Source organism: Nilaparvata lugens, chromosome 2, assembly GCF_014356525.2.
Source record: "Nilaparvata lugens isolate BPH chromosome 2, ASM1435652v1, whole genome shotgun sequence".
Lineage (NCBI taxonomy): Eukaryota > Metazoa > Arthropoda > Insecta > Hemiptera > Delphacidae > Nilaparvata > Nilaparvata lugens.
In genome coordinates, this window is record NC_052505.1 from 96,490,955 (window position 1) to 96,508,845 (window position 17,891).

A 17,891-nucleotide genomic window follows, 5' to 3' on the forward strand; every position below is an offset into this window, starting at 1 on the left:
CAACTGAAATGTAAATTGAAATGATGAGATCTTCCCCTCTTTAAAATATTTCAGGGTGTTATCTGTCGATTCATCAGATTTAGTTTTCATAATACAATATGTCTATATTATTATAAATAAATACTTGAAACCGGCTAATATCTTGTTATATCAATTGAAAGAGTACGTTGATTTTGTCTTCAAAATCAACAGTAATTGAATAATTCAGAAGTACTTTAATTAAAATCGACAACAATTTGGCACTAATGCATGATTAAGGACCACCTCTGTCGATTGTATAGGTCTCAAACTTAAAGCTAGATTTCGCAAACTATATACTCAAGTGTTTTCTTTCTTACATAATTATAATTTGATAGGTTTTGACTATTATTATTAAACCCGAAGGCTTGTTATTTCTTGCAATTAAGTTAACTTTACAAGATTTCATTAGTCATTCTAACCTAAAAAACTGAGCAACGGTGGTCAAGTTCACATAATGCAGAATAGAATAATTTAAGTGAAAGTTGACGGACCGTCAACCAAACCCAGTTTATAATTATGTAAAAAAATATGTGAATATAATATTTATTGATGTTTTTTTGCAAGAAGAAATGAATTCATTACCGTATTTACATCATTTCCAAATCATTCTTCTGATTCCTGAATCGTCATCATTATTATTATTAATAGGCTCATATTAGTAATTCTTCAAATTCATTCTTTTCACATTCTATTCTTTAGCCATTCTTATTCTCATTATTTTCAACTATGAGAATATAGAAAAGGTTGAGAATATGATAACATTAATCAAAAATATCATCAACATAATTTTTTATATGAATACTCATATATATTTGTCAAGTACCTATTCCATCAAAACACTTCAAGAGTAGCCTACATCAAGAAATTGCTTGTTCCACAGAAGTTATTTTGGCATATTCCTGAAAGATAACTTTAATAACCTTTTCATGTAGAGGTGCAGTACCAAACTGTAGCCTACTTCTCCAATACTATGTGGTAATACAAAATAGACTATCCATAATAAGGATACAATATTTTAAATAGATATTGAACAAGTTTTTGTCTATAGTTGATTGGAAAGTGATTAAAGGTTTTCAAGTCTTTTGTATCACAATCACTAAAATTGTTTCAGAATTGTAACTCTTGTACTGGAACAGACGAATTTGATTTCATAGTTTTATCACTGTCTTGTGCTTTAGGGGATTCCAGGGTAGAACATTTCTGATATCTTGTTCCAATGGTTCTGAATAAACATCACCAGCAAGCTCTTCAACTGGAATCTCGCTGTCAGCTCTTGCCTTTTTAGTTGCTTCATCAATTATCTTCTTGGTTTCATTCTCAAGATCCTGGAACAAAATAATCAATAATATTGAGACTCATTTATTTCAAAAGGACAAATGAACATTCTATCACATGGAAGTACTATGTGATTACAATTAATTTCTCTTATCAATACAAACTATAATATAGCTATATTTCTCTCACTTTGCTCTGTTGCCAGATCGTATTTTAACATAATTAATGATCAATTAACAGAATATTTCATCTTTATAATGGAAATTAATTATGAAAAATATAATTTCTTGCTTAATAAAATATAATTGATTATTTTAAATGAGAATGAACATTCAATAATACATCAATAAATTTGTATCAGCTACCGTCTATAGAAGGCATTGACAAGACAGCGAAACGGCAACGTTGTTCTGCTATCTTTCTCCACTGCCATTATAACGTGGATCTCACTATAGAGACCTTTATAACTCTGCCCTTTATAAATGCAATTATTAAATTCAATACAATTAACCTGAAAGTATTTTCTAAGGAAAATGGCTTAGGGGAGTGACAATTTGTCGTGGTGTCAGTTTGTCAGTGCAGGATTGTCGAAGTGACCCACCTTGACCTCCTGCTCGGTGGCTAGTTTGGTGCTGATGACCTTCTCCTTGAACATGGTGATGGGATCGCGGGTTTGTCGCACCACCTGGACCTCATCCCTTGTCCTGTAGCTGGTGCCAGGGTCCGACATGCTGTGACCACTATAGCGATAGGTGAACATCTCCAGTACCAGCGGACCTTGACGCAGGCTGTAGTCGATTGCAAATCGCGTCGCTTCCCGTACTGCTAGCACGTCCATGCCGTCAACCTCAAGTCGATAAATCATTTTTTTCCAATTATTTAAGTAATATTATAATGTTATGTTAATGCACCGCTGTAGATTTTTCAATATACTTTGAAGTATATTTGAACTAAAGTTGTTAAATTGCTGAGTTACTCAAGTATTTTTGTTAAATTGTAATTTATAATTCTATTGATGTATCAATTCAATTTCCCATGTTATTAATTATTTTCAGTAGTATTCTATTATTTTTTATTGTTTGATAATCCACATATAGTGGAGACTTTATAAGAGAAATAAAGAGTGAAATCGTGCTCTCTCATAAACTGAAATTTCAATTTAGTATTTTATTTCTATAAGATTTTAATTTTTGAGTTAATAACTACATTGTGCATGTATCTCTATTTGGCTGTAACACTGTATTTGTATGGCTAGTCCATGAATAAATAATAAAATGCTGATTTTTTATTTATTTTTATCCAATTATTATTAAAAATATTCAGGGATAATCTTCGATGATAAAAGGTTACCATGATTCTAATAAATTATGATTCGCCATCAAATGGTCTTTTCTCTTTAGGGCTACTCTTGAATATAAATAAAAATATAAATCTGATTTATATTGAATAATTTTAAAAAGGGTACTTGAATTTCTATTTTTATTTATATTCCAATTATGATTATGATTAACCATGTTATGATTATTTCCCCAGGGAAATTATAGAGAACTTTGGGGTCAATTCTTTTTCAGAAGACAACGCAGAACATACTCTACAAATCAATTCATCAACAACTCTACAAATTAATTAATAAAGGGATAGAAATGGAAATGGATTATGAATTTTCTGGTCAATTACTCTTCTCTCAGATCACAACACTCCACGAAATCAATCAAAATTAATTGATTCATGATTTAAATGTGAACCTATTCTTGGAAAATTTCTATTCAAATTCGGGAAAAGTACAGTTTTTGGGCGTTAAGCCTGTCCCAATCATCCATAGTTGAGAATGATTTTTAATAGCATTTCGTTCAATTAAGTATTCTTATTCTATTGAAGTTCATTTAATGCAATTTCTCTTGTTGCTCTCATCTTTCAGAAGTTTTCTAAAAACATACTATAATAGTATACTACGCTCCAAGGCCGGGAAGTAGATATATGTACCAATGTATAAATAAATAAATAAAATTGCTAACCCAAATACCAGGAACATAGTCTCCCCTCGTGTAATAGTTTGTGCTGGCAGACGATCTCTCTGCACTGGTGCCCATACCGTAGCCATTGTTCTCGCACACATAGATGCAGGGGATGTTCCACAGTTTGGCCATGTTGTACGCCTCGTAGACCTGGCCTTGGTTGGAGGCCCCGTCGCCATATAGCGAGAAGCAAACGCCCTCCTTCCCGAGGTACTTCGAGGCGAATGCTATGCCTGTACCCAGAGGGACCTGAGAGAAAAATCTGAGTTTATTCAAAGGACAAAGTGAAACTTATGTTGAGTTAGTGAGTTAGGATTATTCAAACTTTAGGGAATTATAGATAGCCTAGATAGATAGATCTGATTATTTTGCTATCGGACTATACACTCATCAGCAACGTCCATAAAATATTCATAAAACTTAACAAATTCCTTTATTCTGATGAGAATCTATATAGTAAGTTCCACGATATAATGGCAGTGTTTGATTAGCAATGGTATTGCTATCCTTGTCTATCATTCAAAAAAGCGAATAGCGCTATCTCATTCTCACTTTGCTCTGTTGCCAGAACGTCCTTCAACAATGTATACTAATTGATAATAACCTAACAAAATTTATTTATTATGTCAGCACAAGCAATAGGCTACAAAGATCGGAAAAGAAAATCAGGCTATAGTCCAAAACTTCTTCAATTTCCTAATTTAGTTTCAAATTTTTCAAAATATTATACATATAGGTTATGTCCATTTCAATTTCTACACCAAATATTTCATTATGGAAATTATTAATGCTAAATTATAGCATTAAAAAAGTCATTATTGGAAAAAAATGGTATTGCCATCCTTGTCTATCATCCAACAAAGCGGATAGCGCTATCTCTTTCTTGCTTTGTTTTGTTGCCAGAATAAAACAATGTATAATTAATAATTATATAACAAAATATTTCATCTCAATTATAAAAATTTATTATTGGAAAATATAATTTCTTGCTCAATAACATATGATTGATTATTTTAAACAAGAATGAACAGTTTATATTACATCAATAAACCGGTATCAACTACCGTCGATAGAAGGCATTGACAGGACAGAGGATCGGCAACATTTTTCTCCTATCTTTCTCCACTGCCATTATAACGTGGACCTCATCACTATAGTCTGTGAAGCTTTCAAAAACAAAACATAGGTAGGCCTACCTTTGGATCTATTCATATCACGTTTGAAGTAGCTTTTACCTTTGTACAATGTATAGGCTATATTATAACAACATCACTACTCAAACATTGGAAATATCCATGGTATCTTCATATAAGATCCATGTAAAACAGTCTTGAATAATATTAAATAAAATAATGTAAATTGAAAAAATATAAATAAATAACAGTCTTGAATCATGTCAGTTCAATTAGTGAATCTCACTATATATATACCGTATATTTTTTCAATATTGCAGAATTGGAACTCTTATCCGGTTGCACAAAGTCTGTTAACTTTTAATTCCGATTAAATGTCACGAGAACCAGTTAGAGAACACCTTCTTGAAAAGACGGCTTCTGTTTGGTTCTCGTGAAATTAATCAGGAATAAAATTCAACCGGTTTTTGTGCAACCGGCAGTCAGTCAACCCACCTGAGCACCCACAATACCATTCCCGCCATAGAAGTTGTTGGCGTACATGTGCATGGAACCTCCCTTGCCACGGGAGCAGCCCGATTTACGCCCGGTCAGTTCGGACAGAACGCCTGCTGGGGACACACCCATCAGGAATGCCCAGCCGTGGGATCGGTACCCGGATATCACTGAGTCCTGTGGCCGCATCATCGAGCGTATGCCTACTGCTATGGCTTCCTGTCAACAAAGTAAATAAATATTTGAATAGTAAGTAAGTATTGAAGTTTGAGGAAAGCCCAGTCACGAGATCGGTACCCTAATATCAGAGCTGTTTTTCATCAGAGCATTTTTTCTTCAACAAGTCCCCAAGAAAAAGGAGGAAAAGAAGAAGAAAGAGAAAAAGGATGAGAAGAAGAGAAAGGAAACTCATAAAGATGAAGAAGGAGAAGAAAAGAGGAAAGAAGAAAATTAGTTGATTGAATATTTTAAATTTTGTCAAAGATCCTAAAAATGTTTTATCCTAAATTTTCAAAATCTGTCAATATTTTTTTGAAATTTCAAATCTGAAGCTCATATTATTTTTTTTTAAGGAGGAAGAGGAAGAGAAAAAGGAGAGAGTGATGGAGAAGGAAGAAGTGAAGGATTAAATTAATGAGATTAAATTAGAGTTCTTTATTTATGTAGGCCTAGGTATTTTACAATATTCACTGGCTTATACATCAATTGACATTAACGGTAATGCTAATTATTCATCGAATTTTACAAAGTATAAAGATTCAATCAATGAGAATAAAGATTGAATGCAATTAGAATAACGATAATATATAATATTGTGATGTAATTTCATAAATCGGCGGTGTTTCAACAAATAATAATAATTGTCGATTCTCTGAAAAGGATAGCCTATAAAATATAATATCCTCTCCATCAACACACGACCAGGTTGTGGTAAAATAGGAGGGAATATTATAACTTGATAAATGATTGAATGAGAAACTGGATCTACTTAATAAGTTAAGAACTAGCCTAGTTGATTCGAATCTTAGAATTATGGGATGAATTAATGAGATGAATGATATCAGAATGAGAAATAGTGAATACGATATAGCACATTAATGATTAAACATAGATAAATGGAACAAACTTTATAGGGTGGGATTTAATAAAAATTTTAAAAATTGATTGAGTAATATTGACGATATACAATATTAATGAACAGAGCATGTTGAGATGGGATGATGAATACCGGTACCTATATATATTATGTAAAATGGAGATGGTTTGTGGAAAATGGATGAATGAATGGAATGAAGAATGGAGAGGAAGGGAGATTAGTATATTTGTCATGCAGTGTCCTAGGGTTGGACGGACTCAGTCATTTTCTCTATAAGATATTATTTAAAGACAAGATAAAGCCTGCTCAGCTCTCAATGCATCTAATTAGAGTCGGGAACTTTATTCCATTCACGACAAGCACTGATAATAAGGAACGATTTAGAAGGAAAAGGAGGAAGAGAGAGAGAGAGAGAGAGAGAGAGAGAGAGAAGAAGAAGAAGGAAGAGAGAAAGGAGTTAGAGGCTAACTCTATAGATGGAGATGAAGAAATCATTTGAAAAAATACTATATATTTTATGAGCAATATCAGACATTATGGCATCTAAATAGTCCCGTCATTATATAGAGGTTCTACTGTACTTCAATATTTCAATACTTTATTACTTTGATACTCCAATACGTCAATGATTCAATACTCACTTGGCCTGAAGAGAGATGACAAAATCCTCGCACCACTTTCTCTTTGTACAGGTTGCCAGCTGATGTTTCCAGTCGGCGAATGAGTAATAGCTGTCTCAGCATCCTCAGTGCATCCTCTTGAGTCACTGTCACCTTTGTGGAAGGACCTTCTCCCAGTTTATGCAGCTTGTACGGCTGCAATTTAAGTTTATTCAATATATAAAATTCATTTAATATGAGTTTATTAAAATATAAATTCAATAAAAAGTTTAGAAAGAGCTCCCACCACCTTCAATTTCAATTTATTTATTTCAAAATAGAAATTCAATAAAAACAGTATAAATATATTTCAATCTCTCTATAGTGCGGTCCACGTTATAATGGCAGTGGAGAAAGATAGGAGAAAAATGTTGCCGATCCTTTGTCTTGTCAATATGCCTTTTATAGACGGTAGCTGATACAGGTTTATTGATTTAATATTATTAATTGTTCATTCTCGTTTAAAATAACCAATTAAATTTTATTAAGCAAGAAATTATGTTTTTCAATAATTTCAGAATGAATTCCCATTATCAAAATGAGATATTTTGTTAATAATTGTCGTCAATTCTACATTGTTAGTAGAAGACGATCTGGCAACAGAGCGAAGCGAGAAAGAGATAGCGCTCTCCGCTCTGTTGAATGATGGACAAGGATAGCAATACCGTTGCCAAACGAACACTGCTATTTTATAACGTGGACCTCACTATAGCTAGCTTATCTGAGAGATATGAAAAATACATTCTAAATGTAGGCCTATACTTCACGACATTCTACGAAATAAATATGGCCGAGTGAAAGTGTTAGAAGGAGTATCCTTAGTTTTTCTCTCCTGTTCAGTGCATGTATTCTTGTAGAAATAGCAGATGAATAAAATAATGGGAATAATGAATGCTCTTTACGCTCTCAAGAGTCTTCTATTATTGGAATGTAGGTAGGCCTATCGAGAATTCCATTTCAATTTTTAATTTCTTTCACGGGTGAAATATTTTCCATTAAAAATTGCAGTTTAACTGCTGGAATATTATTACTGTAGCCTATAATAAACATTTCTAATATCCAATGGAAGCTATAAATTAACATAAGTTATAGTTATAAATATAACTTGGAAGCTATAAATATAACTAGGAATAACATTTTTGGACTGTTTCATTCTTAAAATTTCCTTCTGCTATTTAGTTCTTCGTTCAATATTTGCAGTAGCAAAGCTCCTAGTTCTATTTAAGTAGATTTCATTAGATATTTGAGATAATTATTATAGACTAATTTCGTTCGCCATAAAATTTTATAAATAAGTTATGTTATGCTTACCTTCGTCTCAAAAGTTGCCTCGGTCGCATAATTGTTGGCTGCAAGATCATTACAAATCAAATATTTCTGAAATGAAATGCGAGAATGATAAGTTGGAAATTAATTGGTCATTTTGTGGTTGATGACAAAAATAAACTGCAGAGCAAATTGGAAAAGGAAATGGAGAATTATATTTCAAATAATTCAGCTCATATGAAGCTCAAAAACCACTCTATTTTATTACCATTCATTCTCACATTGTTCATATAAAGGATAAAGCCTAGTAATAAACCTTAGTAATAAACATAAAAATCTAGTAGAAACATGAAAATCATGAAGTTGTAAAATTGTTTATTCACAACCTGTTTCGGCTATGATACCATTAACAAGTGATTGAAGAAAATGAATAAATAGAAAGCCAAGCTGTAACCTTCTTTGATAAATCTTTATTGAATAACAATTTTAGTGTTAAATATTCCCTTGTGAGGTTCATAAATTTCTGCATTCAATTTCATGGCAGAGAAGAAAAGTATTAAGTCTTGGAGTGTGATGATAAATGTAATTGTCTATTGAAATTCCTATTGATAATAGTGCTCACTTTATTGCACCTAGGTGTTTGTTTATCAGATAATAAACAACCTATCGGTAGTGAGGAAGTGAGGCCCAAGCTATAGTGGCAGTATTTGATTAACATTGGTGTTGCTATCCTCATCTATCGTTTCTTAATCATTATTGAAAAATGTGGAAACATAATAATTAATCAACAAAATATTAAACAATTTAAATCTCAACAATAAAAATCTGCTATTTCATAATTGATAATATATTTTTCTGACTAATAGAATATAATTGATTACCAGCTATTTTAAATGAGAATATTAGTTGAGTTGATATCACATCATATATATGTAAGTTAGGTACTGGTAAAACAGATACGGTAATAATCTTCTTTAGAAGGCAGTGACAAGACAGAGAATAGGCATCGCTGTTCTCTTATCATTAATACACTTCCATTATGATGTGTAGGTTTTTATTATAAGTACCATTTATCTGAAAGAGCTCTATCAACTCATAGGAACCGCGATATTCTACTAATATTAATTATTAATAAACTAATATTCTATCAATTATATTATAATTGATCACATTTTTTACAGAAACTGTTTAAATACATAATTTGTCAACTTCAGTTGAGTAGAAGAATTCAACTTACCATACGATGAAACCTTTCAGAAATTTGATAATCAATACTCCATGAATTCAGTGTAGAATCATGGTATATTTTAAAGTGATTAACTATTACGGTAGCCTTTGGTGTTTTCTTGCAAAAATGAGACATGTTTTGGTATCTATTAGAAAACTAATGGTTACTTACAAGGCCAGTATTTGATTAATTTAGGAAACTATTATGTAGCCCTGAGAAAATGCATCAATAATGATATTTTAATTTATTGTGAAAGAGAAAATATTGAATGCTGAATTAATAAATATATTATTATGCACGATGAATATTCATCCAGTAGTGTTATTTTTGTAAACATTTATGAAGTCTTCAATGGTATGGTAAATGATGTCCATTCAATGGCCTATTATGTGATTCTGTATTTGGACAAAAAATACTTAAATATTGGACAAAAATATATTCTTCATTTTTTGTCCAAATGCATAGGCAAGCAAACAAACACGTTCACCGTTCAACATATAAGTAGTGAAAATGAAGATAGCTATTAATGAGAAGCCCACTTTGTAAGCAATTTATCTTTCAAAATTGATTAAAACTAGGTTCCAGTTCTAGATATAGTTTCTATTTCCAAAGCAGTAGCTCGATCTTCCTATATAGCTCAAGTTCAATTATGTTGGATCAATAAGATTGGATTTCTCTATCACTATGACAGGTAAGAGAAATTTGAATTGAATTTCTATAGTAACTATTAAAAGTAGCTGACACAGAGATCATTCCTAATTCTTTAATAAGCTGTTAGAATAATGATAAAAACTGAAAATAATGCATTTTATCATATTCACAGAAATCTTACCTCTATAATGATATATTGATTTGAAAATAATCAAACAATGATATTTGGTCATGGAAATCTCTTGATCTCCATATTAGAAGTAGAATATGACTAGGTAATGATAGCCTAACAGTTTCCAGTTCTAGTCGAGACGCCGATGAGTGAACATCGTTATCGGTTCGCTCTAGCCTAGGTCTCCAGCCTGGCGTGCCGGTCGTTGTAATACGTTATCATGTACTCATATAACGAGTGTTTATACTAAAAGTTGAATCGTGATCTACTTGTTATTACTATTAAGCGTGTATAGTGTGGTCAGTGACTATCAGAATATACAAACAACTTCTACGATGGGGTCTTGTTCCAAGTGTGCAAACAAAATCAAACATCAAAAAGATAGGCTTACGTGCTCAACCTGTAAATCAACTTTCCATATAAAATGTGTTAAAGTTGACTTCACGAAACTCGATAAGGATACGTGGAAATGCAACTCTTGTTTGGGTGAAGACTCGTCTGATTCCAGCCACAGTGATTCGTCGTTATCACAATCTAAAGACGCAATCCTTGCGTCCATAGCCAGTATGCGGACAAACATGGAAAAGCAGATAGGTGGAGTGGCCACTAATGTAACTGACATTAAGAATGAACTAGTAGGTGTCAATAGCGCTATCAACAAAATGCAGGACACTCTCGCACTGCTTGCATCTGATAATGAATCACATAAGTCGGAGTTTTTGAAAATTAGGGAAGAAAATGACAAGCTGAAAAAGACTGTTCATCTTCTTGATGACAAAATCAAAGATATGGAACAGTTTAGCAGAAAAGACAACATAGAAATTACAGGTGTTCCGTACAACCGAGGTGAAGATTTATATGGTTTGTTGGACAGAATCGCTGCCGTTATTGATGTCAACTACAACATAAACTTTATTTCAACCGTGCACCGCTTAGGCGTGACTAACGAACGTCCCAATCCACCTATAATTGTCAAGTTCATATCTAGAGACTACAAGTCTTCGTGGATAGGAGCTGCACGGGCCAATCGCAAGAAACTGACAGCTGCTTCGCTATCCATCAACTGGCCCCCAACCTCTGTGTACGTCAACGAGCATCTTTCCCCAACCAACAAATTCATCCTGGGAAACGCGAAACGTCTCGTCCGCGAGAAAAAACTTGCAGCTGCATGGACAAGGGATTGCAGAATATACGTCAAGAAGTCTGCAGAGTCCGGAGCACCAATCACGCTGATCAAAACTATTCAGCAGATGGAGAACTTCACGACAGATGCGTCGGTCAACGTCAGCGTCGACGCCTCGGGCTGAGGATGAGTACAACAATTATAATTTCTATACAATTAAACTGTGACTGGACTTTGGATTATGTTAAACTCTCACCTAGGATAAGAACTCTATTTGTTTTTTTTTCATCCTTCAAGTTATGAACTCAAATATCTAGGTTTTATTCTGATAGTCTAATTATTATATATATGTATATGTATATATGAAGACATTGAAAAACAATGGAAAATCATTGAAAACATTGAAAAACACTGAAAAAACATTGAAAACATATATATATATATATATATATATATATAATATATATATATATATATATATATATATATATGTATATGTATATTCTAATATCTATAATCATCTTAATATCTTCAACTCTATGACATTTTTTATAACAAAATAGAAGTGAATCACCCAGTTATTAGGCTACACTATAAGTACATTAATATAGAAAAGCTACTTTTGAATGAAGAGAGTTGTTTCTACTTAGTTGTTGCGACTACTAAATAGCGGCAATCTGAGAATCGTAGATTGGAGAAGATACGGAACCAGTCGTGGTTTGTTTTTCCGAACTTGAATTTACTAAAATATACGATATTATGATCTTATAAGGGACCTTCAATTTTCCAATGTTCGCAATATTCACACAATTCTAGGTCATAGTAATTGCATTATTGTCGATATTCCTCTTTATACTATCATCAAGAAGTGTAGCGCCAACTATCTATGGCAGACAGATACAATATTTATATCAATCTCTCATGAATAGTTTCCCACGTTCCTACAGTAGAATTACTCAAAGTAATTCTGAGCCCAGTAGGCAATTTAGCTTCAATAATACAAATACAGCTTATGCAGGTATATATATATATATATTCATATGTGGCCTGCAGTTGAACGCTCTCACACTGCTGTTATATAGTTGGTGACTTGATTATAAAACGCTTAGTTAGGATGTAAATATCATATCATTGTGTGAATGAATGAATAGCAATGTAAGCACTTACTGGTGCTACCCAGAGAGTAGCTCTCTCTTTCTATCCTCACTGGTGCTACCACAGCTCAATTAAGATTACTAAGCTTACTGTGTTTCACCAATATTGTAGGTTCAAATTCCACAAATGGATGAATTAATAACCATGAATAATATCGTAATGCCATTAGTTTCTTATAGGCTATACATATTTTTTTTCTATGCCACACATATATAATACCAAACTTGTCTTAAACTTATGCATCGTAAATTTGTTTATCTTAACATAGGTCATAGCTGAAATTATGATTGTTTACGTTGTTATGAATAGGTAAACATTTTATTTTAATTATTTTATTCACAATCACAATCATAATTAAAATATGATTGGGAAAAGACAACAGGCATAGCCCAAAACTGTCTTCTCCCAAATTTTTTACAAATAAAAGTCTCCAAAAAAGAGGTTAGATTCCACTTTTCACTTCAAAAAGTCCAATTTACACTTCAAAACTAATGCCTAAACTAAAAATTTTAAATTTTGATATCTTAAAACTAATTAACATAGTCGAACTTAGTCTCTGTTGTGCAATGCATCTTGCATTGCACCTTGAAATTGCTTCAGAGTCAAGTTTGCAATCTGTGCTTGGGCTTTATTTTATCAGACCGCTGACCTATTCAAGCCTTCACTCTATTTTTGTTCAACATAATTTTCTTTTCATCTATGGGTTATTGTCATCTAAAAGAAAAACATAAAAATAGTAGTAACGCTTTTCTTCCTCTCCTGCTTTAACATGTTAAATTAGTGAAACGAAATAGTTACATTTCTACTATAATAATTACTATAAATAACGGCTGTCACGTTGGGATGCCGATCATAAGGCACTAGAAGGTGGATGATAAGAGAATCGTTTGATGAACTTGATGTATCTCTAATAAGATGCACAGAGTGTGCTGATATATTTGACTTTCATGGTAAATTTAGTAATAGAGATTCTATGGGAAACGGCAGTGGCATGGGCTTCTCGGTCATTCATCAGAACATACGTAGTTATAGACGTAACTTTGACGAATTTTCAACAGTATTACAGGGATTAGGGCATAAGTTTAACTGCATAATATTAACTGAGGCATGGCTTAACGACGACAGCCATCCAATTAACATTTCAGGTTACCATTCTTTTAGATCATTCAATAATCTGAACCAGAGCGATGGGTTGGTGGTCTACATCGATGAAGGACTTCCAGTCACTTGCAATGAACTGGTACTGGGCGGTCTGGCCACCTGTCTCTCTCTCACCTTTACCTGGGCGGGGGCGGCATGCGAAATTCTAGCTGTCTACCGCAGCCCCAGCACTAATCTAACTACATTCATAAACGCGTTAAACGTATATTGCAATGAACAATCGCCAGGTGTCGTCCGAATTCTGGCAGGTGATTTCAATTGCGATACGTTGAATGTTGCCCCTGGCTCTGTTGAGGAGCATTATATCGATATTTTGAGTGACGCAGGATTTGTGCCCTGTATTGACAAGGTTACACGGCCGGCCAGCGGAACCTGTATTGACCACTTTTTTGTCAAGCTTCCGCGTTTCTTCAATGCATCTTCTGTTATTCTGCAGTCCTCGGTTACCGATCACTATGCTATTTGCTTGAATATATTATCGACAAAAACTCATAAGCCGCCTAATACAGATAGAGTCATTATTAAAACAGACTGGAAAAAGGTGAGGAACACACTTTCTAGTCACAATTGGAATAGAGTCATTGAACAAAACAACGTTGACAATGCAACAGATATTTTCATTGAATCGGTACAAAACATAATTGCCGAAAAATCACATGAAGTAAAAGTTTCATCTAGAAATACTCAACTCAAACCATGGATAACTGCTGGACTAGTAAATTCTATTCGACATCGTGATAAACTCAGAAAAAAACTCAATAGACAACCATTTAACTATCTCCTTAGAAATGAGTTTACTCAATATAGAAATATGCTACATTCAGCAATCAAGCGAGCCAAGTATAACTATTACAAAAACAAAGTTGAAGAAGCGACTGGTAACCCTAGAAAATTTTGGTCGGTTATAAACGAAATCTCAGGTCGTATAGATAATAGTAAATCATTCCCCGTTAGTGCATTCTCCCGCCCTGGTGAAGTCATCGACTCTCAAAAAACTAAAGAAATTGCCAACCAATTTAATCAATATTTTGCCAAAGTTGGGACAAACCTAGCAAATTCTATAATAACCCAGGATGCACCAGTAGTGAGAGATGATGAACATGCTGCGGACTCTGAATTTCAACTGCAACCGGTCTCAAGGCAGGAATTGGAGGAGGTAGTGAAGAGTTTGAAAGGGCGATCAGCTCCAGGTTGTGATGGAATCCCTACTAGAGTGATTAAAAACAATATTGACATATTAATACATCCTATCCTACATATAGTCAATTTAAGCATTCTGGTTGGACACTTTCCTTGCGCTCTCAAAACAGCCAGAGTAATACCTATTTATAAATCAGGCCCCAAAGGCATATTCTCCAATTACAGACCTATTTCTTTGTTGGCAACATTATCTAAAATAATCGAAAAGTGTATAAAAATACAACTGACTAAGTATTTAAACGAGTACAATCTCATCTCCAACTCACAGTATGGTTTTCAAAAGTCCAAAAATACATCTGATACTCTTTTCAATATGTCTAGGGCTATCTCAAGTAGTATTAAATCAAGAAGAAAAGTACTGATAACCTTTTTGGACTTGGCAAAAGCCTTTGATACAGTTGACAGGAGAATTTTAATAAAAAAACTTGAATCATTGGGGATAAAAAATATCTCTCTCCGATGGTTTAAGAGTTACTTTCACAATCGACAGCAATCAGTTTGCATAAATGGTGAAAATAGTGATAAAGAGAATGTTGAGTATGGGGTAGTCCAGGGAAGCACCCTTGGGCCACTGCTATTTCTAATCTATATCAACAATCTGTCAAAATTAGTAGTTGAAGGTGAGTTGTATCTGTTTGCTGATGACACAGCACTAGTGTCTACTGGGAGCACTTGGGAGGAGGCCTACATGAGTGCTTCAATTGATTTGTCAAAAATAAAGAACTGGTTTGATCACAATAGCCTTACAGTAAATGTGGAAAAAACGAAGTTTATGCCAATAGTTACAAGAAATCAAGCTGATCCAGGCTCTCTAATACTAACGATGCATTCTTGTAATAATCCCAGGTCTGCTGGATGTAATTGTAGTATGATTGAGCGCGTTGATCATTACAAATACCTGGGCGTTGTCTTGGATTCCAAGATGAGTTGGGTACAACATGTCCAGTGTGCTAAGAATAGGCTCAGAAAGCTGCTTCACGCATTTTCAGAGCTTAGTAATGTTCTGAGTGTGGATCAGTGCAAAGTAGTTTACTTTGCCTATGTCCAATCTATAATACTATATGGAATTCTAGCTTGGGGAGGGGCTTCCTCCTCAGTCATTGAGCCTCTCGCAGTCACCCAAAGATCAATTATAAAAACAATTTTAAAGAGAGACTTTAGATACCCAACAAGACAATTGTTTATCGAATTTCCCGTACTGAATGTTAGACAACTTTTTATTAAATCCTTGTTGATCCACATAAAAAAATACAAAACTGAACTTCTGGGAGAAACAGTTAACCATAGCTACTCAACTCGCCACAGATCCAATTACAGCTTTGAGATACCTCAGCTGACTCACGGCTCTGAATTGACAAATCCTTCATACCTGGCCCATGTCTTGTACAGAAATGTGCCAGGGGTGATTAGGGAAGCAGAGGCATTTAGTTTGGTAGTGTTTAGGAAGAGGGTGGACAGGTGGCTGTACCAGATTGGTTGGGAAGCTTCAGAAGAACTACTCCAATCTCGTTATGCTTGGTGACCAACACGACTTCAAGGTTTCCAGACAATTGATTGGTATTTATTTTATCATTGATATAACCGATTTGACTGTTTTGCCTTTCTGGTTTATGCTTTTTTTTTCATTCTCTCTTCTGAGAATTTCTGGAATCCCTGCCACTGCGGTCTTCAAAAAAATATTGTTATTTCTTCTTTATTTATTCTTTTATCAATCAAGGTATTAAGTATACTTATTCCTACATACATATTCCTACATACTCATTCTTAAATATACATCAGCACATATATTATCTATTTTATAATCAGAATATTAATAACACATCCATAATATAAGTGTATTCTCTATTATTTACTTCTATGAGCAGATTAAGCTTATTATGTATAAAGTGGAACTCCCCCCCTACACACAGATGGATAGTCTAGTAGGGGGATTCCAAAATATGTTGTATATTGTATTTCTTATTCGTGTATTATGTTTTTGGAAATAAACTGAATTGAATTGAAAAAAAAAAAAAAAAAAAAAAAAAAAAATTTGTTTAATCAATTTGTAATACTTCTCAATCATATACCTACTGCTACTTCATCTTCCAACTTTTTCAACTTTTGAATCTTATCATTATTCGGTAGTGACAGAGAAGAATCTAGTGACAGTTAATTTACCATAGATATAGTAGTACTATTCTTTCAAACTCCTTGAATTTATGAATGATACAAAGTATTATACTTGAATACAATAAGATTTTGTACAGAATTATGAATTAGAAAATGTTTCACTGGCTTTTGATACAGAAAGCATACTATCTCACTCTAGACATAAGAACCAAGTGATATACCAAAACAATTTACCTTTTTTATTATATGATAAGATTTTGTATATCTCCTCTGTAATAGGAGGGTATCAGTCTTTATTGATGCCTTGCCTGAGCACAACATTAAAACAAAGTGAATTGAAAAAATAACCAATTAAAAGTTGTTTCTATTCGATACGTGAGTCTAATGAGAATTTCTGAGCTTTGAATAAAAAAATGGATAATAGTATGTGATTGAATTTTCCTAAAATACTACAGGACTTTCTTAATAGATTCATGAAATCTTTATATTTTTAATACCATGAAAGTTATGAAGTATTTCATATCCATCACCACACATATAGGTAACACATTATACTTAATTAGAAACTTTACAAAAGTGTAGCCTACTTGATAGCTTCTATTTTGTTTCAATTATTTCAGAAGCCTTGAAAAGAAAAGTGAATATTCCAATACCATATTTGGAGATCCTACCATTTCTGGATTTTGACGAGACCAATCGCACAAGTCGCGAACAACAAAAAGTCATTTTCAGTGCAGTTTGGAGACCAACTTGGATACAGTATTGGCCAAGCACCAAACGATACTCGACGAAAATAAATTACTTTTCAATGACCCGCGGCTCAGGCTTAACGAGCACTCTACTTTGCGCCTATGCGTGTAATTATAGTTTCTTCAACAAAGTTGTAAACGCAATTATTCAGTGTTCGTTTCAAATGCTCACAGCATGAAACGGTGTCAAGTGATGTTGAAGTTTGTTTTCTTCCTACTGTTCACTTTGAAAATAACCTACCGGTATTGAAAGTTTAAATCTCAAAGTTTTTCTAACACACTTCTCACAACAATTTTTGCGCTGATATTGATGAAAACTGATGATTATATATATTGTTGCATTCTTGCTGTCTTATTCTTACAATTATATTATTGATGGA

General features: G+C 33.4%; 1 protein-coding gene across 1 annotated transcript; it reads right to left on the reverse strand.

The window, feature by feature from the left end:
• Positions 1–904: 904 nt before the first annotated feature.
• LOC111046667 (pyruvate dehydrogenase E1 component subunit alpha type II, mitochondrial) lies at positions 905–17,705 on the reverse strand. Its single transcript, XM_039422188.1, has 7 exons — positions 17,434–17,705; positions 8,006–8,073; positions 6,677–6,850; positions 4,940–5,158; positions 3,312–3,560; positions 1,898–2,143; positions 905–1,346 (listed from the first exon to the last, which is right to left on the reverse strand). The coding sequence occupies exons 1-7, from the start codon at positions 17,486–17,488 to the stop codon at positions 1,170–1,172; spliced, it is 1,188 nt and encodes a 395-aa protein (XP_039278122.1). The 5' UTR covers positions 17,489–17,705; the 3' UTR covers positions 905–1,169.
• Between the last annotated feature and the right edge of the window lie 186 nt (positions 17,706–17,891).

Bases quoted from the DNA above. Each gene is read 5' to 3' on its own strand.
- LOC111046667 (XM_039422188.1), bottom strand. From the start codon at position 17,488: ATGACTTTTTGTTGTTCGCGACTTGTGCGATTGGTCTCGTCAAAATCC. The intron at 3,561-4,939 runs GTGGGTTGACTG...TTTTTCTCTCAG, and splicing joins ATGGTATTGTGGGTGCTCAG to GTCCCTCTGGGTACAGGCAT. The intron at 1,347-1,897 runs GTGGGTCACTTC...ATTTTGTTCCAG, and splicing joins CCACCGAGCAGGAGGTCAAG to GATCTTGAGAATGAAACCAA.